Source organism: Sinocyclocheilus rhinocerous, unplaced genomic scaffold (assembly GCF_001515625.1).
Source record: "Sinocyclocheilus rhinocerous isolate Xijiao unplaced genomic scaffold, SAMN03320098_v1.1 scaffold2981, whole genome shotgun sequence".
NCBI classification, from domain to species: domain Eukaryota; kingdom Metazoa; phylum Chordata; class Actinopteri; order Cypriniformes; family Cyprinidae; genus Sinocyclocheilus; species Sinocyclocheilus rhinocerous.
The window spans coordinates 284,346-294,596 of NW_015639521.1; the positions used below are offsets into that span (position 1 = coordinate 284,346).

Genomic DNA, 10,251 nt, shown 5'->3' on the forward strand with positions numbered 1-10,251 from the left:
ACACACACACACACACACACAGAAAAACAAGTAGACAGAATAGAAAAAACAGAAAGCTAGTGTTAGTTTTTTTTTTATGGCAGATATACTTACTCTGACAATGCTAAGGTATATTATAGTCATATCTACTGCACAGAGCATAAGATAAGGAATGCAGCTTTTTTTCTGTAACACACATGTTGACAATTTGGAAGGCTTTTTATTGAAACTACAGTCCTAACAGCAATAGTGCAAGAGTGGCTGCTGACAATGGCTTTTAGTTGTTGTCATAGAGATGGACTCTTTGACTTTCACAATATGTTGTCTGCCATCTAATCTACAGAAATATATTTCTTTCACTTATCAATTCCATTAAAATGTGAAAAAATAGAACATTTTCTTTCCCTTTTTTGAGTAATAATAATATATTAAATAAATCTGTCTGCTTTTAGCTTTAAAAATTTATACATTTCTATACATTGTTGGTTGTTATTGGTAAGTGTCTAATGCTCACCAAAACTGCATTTATTTAATAAAAATACAGTATAAACAGTAATATTGTGAAATATTTTTATAAATTAAAATACTTTTTTTTTCTAGTTTAAATGTATTTTTTCCTGGATGGCAAAGCTGAATTTTCAGCAGTAATTACTCAATTATTCAGTTTTACATGATCCTACAAAAATCATTCAGATATGCTGCTTTGGTTGTCATAGCTAATCTAATATATTGTGTTTTCTCTCCCCATTCAGCCTCTGTTTAGGAATCACCACATCCATTCACCTCTCTGTCTCAAACCTTTCACCATGTTGGGCCAGTTCTCCCCTGGTGATCCCTACAGTGCTCTGTCCACCACACCGCCCTGGGATCCAGCACACCTGCTTCAGCCCTTCCGCTTCCGCTCACGAACTGAGCCCATAGACTGGCGGCGTCTCTCCGCTCTTGACGTGGAACGTGTTGAGCGAGACATGGATGTCGATGTGCTTCAGAATTTCATTACGACTGTAACGTTCTGTGCCGTGGAGGGAGAGCGGTGTCCAAACTGTCGAGGACCTGCTGACCCTTCTTTGATCAAACTGCTTCGTATGTCTCAGCTGAGTACTGAGTACCTGCTGCACTGCCAGGACATGCTGAGCTCTCAGCTGTCAGGACTGGAGGAGCGTCTGCAGGCGGCACTCTCTCTAGTCCAGCGAGGAGAAGAACAACGAACTGAACTTGAAAAAAATTTGCAGGAAGCCAAACAGGAGAATCGACGGAGAAAGAAATTGATCGACACTCAACAGCTCCTCCTGCAGACCAGTGCTAATAATTATCACAAGGTGGTTTTCTTACAAAAGTTGTACTCATATAGAACTTTTGAAACTCTTTTACACTCACAGTCATACACTACTGTTCAAACGTCTGGGGTCTGTATGTTTTTTTAGTGTTTTTAAAGTCTCTTATGCTCACCAAGGCTGCATTTATTTGATCAAAACTACAGTAAAACAGTCATATTGTGAAAAGTATTACAATTGAACTGTTTTCTACTTTTTAATGTATTTTAAAATGTATTCAGAATTTATTCCTTGTGATGGCAAAGCTAAATTTTCAACAGCCATTACTCCAGTCTTCAGTGTCACGTAATATTATCAATGTTGAAAACAATAATATTGGAAACTGACACATTGGACAGCATTGATTTGAAAGAGTTGTCACTTTTCATCAATTTGATGTGTCTGTGCTTAATAAAATTATACATTTATTTAAAAAAAACAAAAAACAACTAAAAACTAAAAATCAATCAATCAATCAATCAATCAATCTTACTGACCCCAAACCTTTGAATTGTAGCATTTGAGCCTGTAGTCTAATAAATATTTTTTTTTTTAGAGCGGGCTGCCAGTTTCTATCCTTCACACAGAATCCTATCCCCTCCATCGAATCACCCAATTAGAAATAATAGCATGATATCTTGTTCTACTAAGCCAGTGTTTCCCAACCGGGGTGCCGTCTGTCGAGAGCAGGGGTGCCGTGTAAAAAATAATTTTTTAATATTTTTAAATTGCTAAAATGTTCAAAAAAGCATATATTATATAATATTCATTTTCTGATGTCGCCAATAATTAGAGATGCACCGAAATTTCGGCTGCCGAAAATTAGTTCACCACTCAGGTATCACTGTCACGTGGTGTGACGCTCTGCGTATTATCCCGCTCTATGCGTGTGTGCGCTCCGCTCAGCTCCACTCATATCGTTCATGCTCATCGGAACAGCAAAGTCCACTCAAAAATTGAGCCGACAGGAAACATCGATGTAGTACAGTATTGTTTCTGTCTGCAATAGCCCTACTGTGTTGTAACATGGTGTGGTATATGGGCAACTCTGGTAACGCTGCCCTCTCATTCATTGATCTGCTAACCGCTATGTTATGCTCGCGTGTTCTGATAATAATAGCTTTCTAGGACTAAACATTATTTGGATAATTGGTAAAACAAAAACAAAAAAAATCTCTTAATAGTCCTACTGTGTGTTAGACCTACCTGAAAAACTAAAAAGCTATTTATTTCATTTGTAGACCTATCTTGATTTTTTTTTATTTGTGCTATCATTATTAATTTCTTTATTTGTTCTTATTTTATTACTGACTGCTTACTTGTCATTTTTTATTCAATTCAAAGTTTGAAATCAAGCTATCTCGTGCTACTGCACCAAAAGTACCCCACTGTAAAATAAAATAAAAAATTGTGAGATAGCTAGTTATAATGGTAATTAAATAATGTTTACATATGTATAAAAGCCTACATTAAAATCTGTCATATAAATTGGTCTCTTCATCAGAAATTAGCCTACTGATTGCCACCATTGATGGACAAAATTTTTTAATAATATTAAAAATATCTGTATGACATTATATTCTGCAGTTCTTCCCTGTTGTACCGAATATCTATACTTTTCAAATTATCACATCGAAGTTAGAAATTCAAATATTGTGACAAAATTAATTTTGTAGGGTGCCACAAGTTTGTTAAAATTTCCAAAGGGTGTCGCGACTAAAAAAAGGTTGGGAAACACTGTACTAAGCCAGTAGGCTAAGCTGGTATTTTGCTAACCAAGGTTCACTGAAAAGATAGAGAAAGGTAAATGTGTAATATGAGTATTATTAATTAGGTAATATAATGTGATATGTTATACGCAATTTAAGAAACATTAAGTTTATATGATCAAGTATAAATATATTATAAAATTGGCACTGAATAAAGTACTGGTTGGTTGGTGACCTTTAATGATCATAAAACCATTTCTAATCTTTTGATGCCTTTTTTATTTGTGACAGTGCCAGTTCTGTGAAAAATCATTTGTCAACTACTCTTACTTACAAGCACATGTTCAACGACGACATCCTGAAGTCACAGATGCAGGTTGGTGAAAAAAATTGTGCCCTTTGTTTATTTTTTAAGTTTTATAAAATATCAGATATAGGTGAGCTAGCAACTCACTTGATGCATATCCATGACGTGGTTGAAAATAATTGTTTAGCACCTCGATATCACTGCTTGTGCATGTTTATGTCTCAGAGAAACAAAAGAAGAGGAAGGCAGAAGAGATGGAAGATAGGATAGAAGAGCTGAAGGAGAAACTGAAATTGACACAGATGCAGCTACAGGTGGAGAAAGAAACAGAAAGTTTGAGACATCAGCAGGTGAGTTTGTGTTTAAATCAATATCCAGCTTCCCACACAGCTCTGTCTGAACCTCTTAAAGGGATAGTTCACCCTAAAATGAAAATCGCCCCATGATTTACTCACCCTCAAGCCATCCTAGGTGTATATGACATTCTTCTTTCTTGCTTATTTGAAAACTACATGGTATGTGTGTTGGAGCAGGGTTGGAACAAAACTCTGCAGGGCTCCTGCCCTCCAGGAATTGAGTTTGACAACCCTGCCTTAGACTCTGTATGAATACCAGTTTAAGTAATATATCAATTAATGCTAATGTGTTCCAGGAACAAGAGGAGCAGCAAAGAAGAGAGCAGTCCGGGAAGGAAGCACTGGAGAGATGGAAAGAGGAAAGAATATCTCTTTAGATTTGAGACTTTAGTCTTTGCAACTTTACAGATCTTCTTTATGCACCAAGAGCTTGTAACACTCTAAAGAGAAAGGAAAACTTGAAATTGCATCATATGACCCCTTTAATTTTTAGTAACTGTATTTGCTAATACAACCCTCTACAATGCGAGTAAATCACTCACATGCTATGTGACCAAATAATGTATATCGTTGGCCACTGGCTGATAAATAGATTTCTCTCGCCAGTGTGTTTGAGTTAGAGGCTAACTGTAAGTTTAACACAGATATTTCACTTGCCTTCACTCATTTTGAAAACTGCTTGCTTGAGAGTTTCACTCTCCGCCTTGAAAGTGTACTGTCTTATTGCATCGCAATGGATGAGCAGCATATTTGACGCACTGTAAACTCTAGTATGAAGACGCCTGACTCGCCATCGCTAAGCTGAGAGCGCTCAGTGTTTCTCGCACACATGCAAAGAGAGAGAGCAGGACAGTCTTACCACATAGAATTGATGCGCTACATGTAAATTACATTCTTTGTTGTATTTTCCTGTCAAAATAGTGGAGTTAATTTGGAATTATTCAGCCTTTAAGAACAAGCAGAAGCCACTTCCAAAACCAGAAGTGTCTTTGCACACACTGGCTAGACCGGAAATTCAACAAGGCCACTATTTGCAACTAGCCAATTAACAGTCCAATAAAGTACACAATTTCAAACAACAAAATGTACAATTTTCAGCCAACAAAATATATAATTCTGAAACAGCTGAATTTCATGGTGTCAAAAATTTTATTTAATTGGTCCAAATCCTACTTTGCACAGCTGTGTATTAAACATGAAATATGTTCTGAATCTGATAATCTGTTATTGTGCCACATCACGCTGAATTTTCTGTTTCCATGTTGACACTGCTTGTCACTGTCAAACTGAATTATAATTTTTGGTTCTAAATTTGGTTCTTGGCTCTTAAATTACTTTATAAAAAATAATATATAAAATATATATAAATAGGCATAAAATATATATATATAAAATGTGCATATATGAGACTTTTCAGTCCACAGAGTGCTTGCATTTGTTTTGCTGTTTACTCACTTTCTGCATGTTTATCATTTTCTCAATATATTATTCATGTCCATTTTTTTGTCATTTAGAAAAGTGAATGGAAGAAGAAATTTCAGGAAGCACAGAACAGACACCGACAGGAGAAATTGGAGGCGAGATACAGACAATTTTAATATTGCTACAGATACAGATATTGGCTCCACTGCACACCCATACTAGTCAACATGTTGGAATACTCTCATCAAGTTTGTGATTTGTATGTGTGTGTTACAGCTTAAGGGTGAGAATGCCAGGCTTGTGAAGGCCTTGTCTGTGGAGAAGAACTCTGGCTCCAGTCTGCAGAAACTTCAGCAGCAGGTTGTCTCTCTCTCTTCTCAGCTGAGCCAGAAGGACAGACTCATCAAATCTCAGGAGGAGAAGGTTGGATATTTACTTCACAATTGCAAAGAGTGGATGAAAGTCAGCTATAATACCATGCTCTTGTCAGAAAATGTTACCTTAATAGCGAAGTGCCACTAGAGGCACCAAACAGAATTGCAAAAAGAATGTTTATAGATTGCAGAGGTTTCCCCAAACAGTCCTACTAGCCCTTCGCCTCACATCCCATCTACTTTGTTCGGATAACCAAGTCAGTTACATGCTAAGACGTTTATTGCAAGCCATCCTGTGAAAAGAAGCACCAGTGTTTACACTCTTTAGAGAAGTCAACCTATTGTCTCTTCTTATTAAGCTGTGATATTATTTGTAAAGTGTTTTAAAAATGGCACACTTCACCTTTAACTTGTACATAAACTCATAATTAGATTAACGTGATTGTAGTCACTGTAAAATGATCTGCTGATGTCTTGATTCTTGAACACTAATCATCTTTCTAAATGATGCTTTATCAGATTAAAAAGCTGTCAGTCATGTCAGTCTCAGGTAATGAATTATAGCTGTCATTTATGGACTTACTCATTGCTTGATTACATAAATAGTGTTGCTTTGAATCAAATTTAATGTGGTTTGACCCATTTTTGTCTCTTATTTGGTAGCTCCAGTGGTTTTGCAAAAAGCCCAAGATTCTCCTGAGGAACCAGAGGAGGAAGATGAAGAGAGTATGTGGTTCAGCAGTTTATAACCACAGTACATACATACATCAATCATGCCATGATATACATTATTAAAACAAAATTGTGCATGCACCTCCAGGCATGGAGGATTCAGATGAACCCCAGTGGAAGGTTCTAAAGTCACACAAAGGAAAGTCAGAGCTGATGAAAGAGTCTAGACCCATTTTAGAAGAATCACTGGAGAAAAAACTGGAGAATATGGGACTGCGGAAGGTATACCTTGACACAAAAAGCCATCAATATTAACATTTAAGGGAGTAAAAGTCTAAATTAAACAGTTTAGACTGTTAAACTGTGTCTTTTTTTTAGGAAACGTAGCATGATTTAAGTTAAACTGTAGGAATAATTGTCTGATCACTTACATACAAACCATCTACTAAACTAAGTAACACACCTATTGCGACTCATGCAACAATGGTCTTATAAATATAAATATATATATATATATATGTATATGTATGTATTATAAGACCATTGTTGCATGAGAATGACTAGTAAAAAATATTTATGGTCAGTAAATCTCCTTAATTCTTCCACTATTAGTAGGTGTGGCAAAAAGATAATTTTGGACTGTGGGTGCATACAAATGTCATTCAGCAGCATTGCTCAGTGCCAGTGGTTGAAGGGATGATGTTTTGGCAGGGTACCAAGGGTATCTCTAAGCAAACTTTTAAGAGTCTGAGTGCTCTGTTGACTGGTCAGCGGCTGCAGAGATACAGACAGCAGCCAGACCTTCATATCCAAAGAGACAACCTGGCACGTGAGGTCATCAGGCGAGTGAAAAGCCTACAGAAGGGCCAGGGGAAATTAACACCCAGCACTTTAAAACAGAGTAAGCAAATGTGTTATTTATCATGCCACCACACTACCCATACTCATACATCTAACTAATCTGCTTTCAAGTAATTTCCATTTGGTTGCCTCTCTTCTGAACCAAGATCAGTCATTCTTATATGTTTGTTTCAGGGGGAAAGAAAAATTCAAGCCCAGTGAAGGAAAAAAGTCTCCGATCCAGGGAGGGCTCAAAGTCGTCCACTTGGAGGGCCAAAAGCCAGCAGCCACAAGCACTTGTTCCAACACCCACCCCACGCTCCAATGCACCTCAGAATCAGACTCCAAAAACACAGCAAAAAAAGAACGGGTATACTTTCTTTTAAAATGGGTTAATGTTCAGACTATTCAGAGACATATGAAAATTAAAACATGAAAGAGAAAGTTGAGAGGTCAAGCTGCTTTTAACTGTACTTAATATTACCTCAGGCTTATCAGTATGTGTTTAATGAGTATATTTTTCTCGTCAGCACACCACCTTTCAGTTCAGATGAGGATGAGTCAGTCGAGGACAGTGCCTATATCACCAGCTCACGGGGCAAGCCTTCCCCCGCTGTGCGCCTTGTCCAATCAGGATCACTTCTGAACCCAACAGCTGAGCCTGATTGGACAGACAGTGAACTGTCAGAGGCTTCTGACACACCCAAACTCCACAAAAGTCCCAATTCACATGGTGAGCAAATGCCAAAGTCCTATATGTTTATTTATTTTAATTCCTCCATTTGGAAGTAGTCTGAATACTGAATATATTTCAGATATATAAATTATATATCTGTTCACAGCTTTCTGTTATCTATATCATTTAGCCAAAATAGAGTGCAGCAGTGAGGACATATTTTTGGAGGCGAACCCAGAAGTTAGCATCACCCTGGTTCCCTATACATAAAACCCAATGAATTATTTGGATTATTGCAGAAAATAAGCTTTGTGACCAACAAAAGTTTATGATTCTTACAAGATTTGTTCATCGTGATAATCTTCACAAATGAACACAACTTTTATGAATTTTGAACAATACAATACAATAGTCAGAAGTAAAAAGCTAAACCTAGACAATAAACAAACTATGCCCGCATGACTTAAACAACTCTTTTGACAACTCTTTCAGTCTTTATTTAAAGGGGTCATATGATGCGATTTAAATTTTTCCTTTCTCTTTGGAGTGTTACAAGCTTTTGGTGCATAAAGAAAATCTGTAAAGTTGCAAAGACTAAAGTCTCAAATCCAAAGATATATTCTTTATGAAAGTTAAAAGTCAGCCACGCCTACCTAAAACGGCTCGTTCTAACACGCCCCCACATACCTACATCACTATGTGGGAAGATTTGCATAACACCGCCCAAATGTTCACGCAAAGAAAGAAGGCGTAACTTTTATTCTCGCTGTAGTAATAAACACATTTCATTACACCAAATACACAACATAATGTTCTTTTTAGCAGCATCATATGACCCCTTTAAAAAAAAAAACAAAAAAAAAAAACTAACTATTCTAGAATGCTAAATTGTTTCTGGGTTTTGGCCTACAAAAGTACATCATCCCTGCAGCACAGAATAAAAAACAGAATAGACAGATCTTTTTGAAATGCCAGCTATAGAACTTCCAACTTCCTGTGGGATGTAGACATTTTAATTTTAAAAATAGTTTAGTCCTACATTATTAGTCAGTTAACATGAATGTTTTTTGATTGCAGGTTCTGTTGTCCAAACACTGACAAGAAGTTTGGAAAGACAGCTAAGCACACCAGTCAAAAAGCCTGTGGGCGGGACTAGAGTTCTGCCACCCTCCAGCTCCTCCCCTCGCCCTGTCATTGTAAAACAGCGAGCGGTAAAAAAAAAACACATTCTCACATATCTCATATATTCTCAAGTAATTCCCATTGCTGTTAAAATCTTGCAGCAGAAATATCATTTGTTTTTGAACATTGTCTTTAGTATTGGACTGAAAAGCTTTGTATTATACCTGTCTTCTAGCTGTCTGATGAGGAGAGTGATTTGGAGCTGTCCTCCATAGAAGAGCTCACAGCCAACCATGCAAGAGTACACAAAAGTTCAGAGGTCGGCGGGACCTCAGGGACCAGTGCATGGAGCTCTGCGGCCAGTAGACCAGGAGCGTGGTGAATTGTGATGTGACTGTGTCAAATAAATGCATGTATTCACTCCAAACCCAAATTCTCAAGGAATCCTAAAGAATTTACAAGTGCAATTACAAAAGAATCATTATCAAAGGGCTTTTGTATGCTTTAAGAAATAAGTAAACCCAAAAATTGTAGCCAAAAAAAACCAGCCATTACTTGTTTGTGTGCTGTAGTATAAGCATTACTACTTTATAATGAGCTGTGAGTTTTTGCTCTGTTTTTTTTTTTTAAGTAATCAGTGGTTTTAAAAAAAAAAAAAAGAAAGTTTGGGATATTTAGAATATAATTGATATTTGAAATAATTCTGATTCTGATATTGAAGACTATAAATCAGTCATAAACGTGAGAAATTTGGGGCAATAAATATACAGTAGTTAAATGTGCTAGAAATGTGAACGGAATTGTGACTTTGCACTTACACTAAGTACTTTGTACTTTTATTTTTCTGTGCCTGAACATGGGCAGGGCTTTATCATCTTTTTTCACATTAAACAGTTGTAAATTTAAACTACAATTTATTTTCATGAGTGCAGAATCAGCCCATGCTCATTTCAGCTGATAATAATGCCATCAAGCATTGTTACCAGCTGAAACAATATCAGTGCCATTATCATCATAGCTTTGGCGTGTACTTCCCTGTTCTCATAGAAGCTGAACGATTATTAAAATTGTATAGTTAGTAGTAACCTTTACAGATTTCATTTTTTAAAGCAAGGCATGATTATGATTATAAGTATGCTTAAAGCTGTGGTAGAAGTAATTAAAAAATATTCGAACAGTAGCTAATGAGAAAATATTTTAAAATAATGTTTGTCATACAGTAAATAAAAAAAAGATTTTTTTTCCAAGTTGTAAATAAAAGATTACTGGAGTAAAAAAAAAAATATATGTTTTTCTACTTTAAATTTTCACGCTAATTGCCATTTCTGTAATTGCTTGTGAAATTTACGAATTCTAAGTCCTACACCATTTTTGTTTCAGTTTTTTTTTTCAGTGCATGTGTGAAAATTTAGAACACAGTAGTTTGCAACAAGTGAGGTGACTGTAAGTTCTGACAAAAAAAAAAAAGAGAAAGCGACCAT

The 10,251-nt window shown here is 36.3% G+C and overlaps 1 protein-coding gene across 1 annotated transcript in view; it reads left to right on the plus strand.

The window, feature by feature from the left end:
- Positions 1-9,402, plus strand: part of LOC107751311 (zinc finger protein DZIP1L-like) — a 14,896-nt gene extending 5,494 nt beyond the window's left edge. Inside the window, exons 2-15 of the mRNA XM_016566987.1 lie at positions 732-1,298; positions 3,293-3,377; positions 3,534-3,658; positions 3,961-4,029; positions 5,179-5,241; positions 5,363-5,509; positions 5,980-6,010; positions 6,124-6,186; positions 6,281-6,414; positions 6,844-7,033; positions 7,168-7,342; positions 7,503-7,705; positions 8,726-8,859; positions 9,006-9,402. Of these exons, the coding sequence (XP_016422473.1) occupies positions 786-1,298; positions 3,293-3,377; positions 3,534-3,658; positions 3,961-4,029; positions 5,179-5,241; positions 5,363-5,509; positions 5,980-6,010; positions 6,124-6,186; positions 6,281-6,414; positions 6,844-7,033; positions 7,168-7,342; positions 7,503-7,705; positions 8,726-8,859; positions 9,006-9,152 (2,079 nt within the window). The 5' untranslated portion in view covers positions 732-785 and the 3' untranslated portion in view covers positions 9,153-9,402. The remainder of the gene's footprint in view (positions 1-731; positions 1,299-3,292; positions 3,378-3,533; positions 3,659-3,960; positions 4,030-5,178; positions 5,242-5,362; positions 5,510-5,979; positions 6,011-6,123; positions 6,187-6,280; positions 6,415-6,843; positions 7,034-7,167; positions 7,343-7,502; positions 7,706-8,725; positions 8,860-9,005) is intronic.
- The last annotated feature ends 849 nt before the right edge of the window (positions 9,403-10,251 follow it).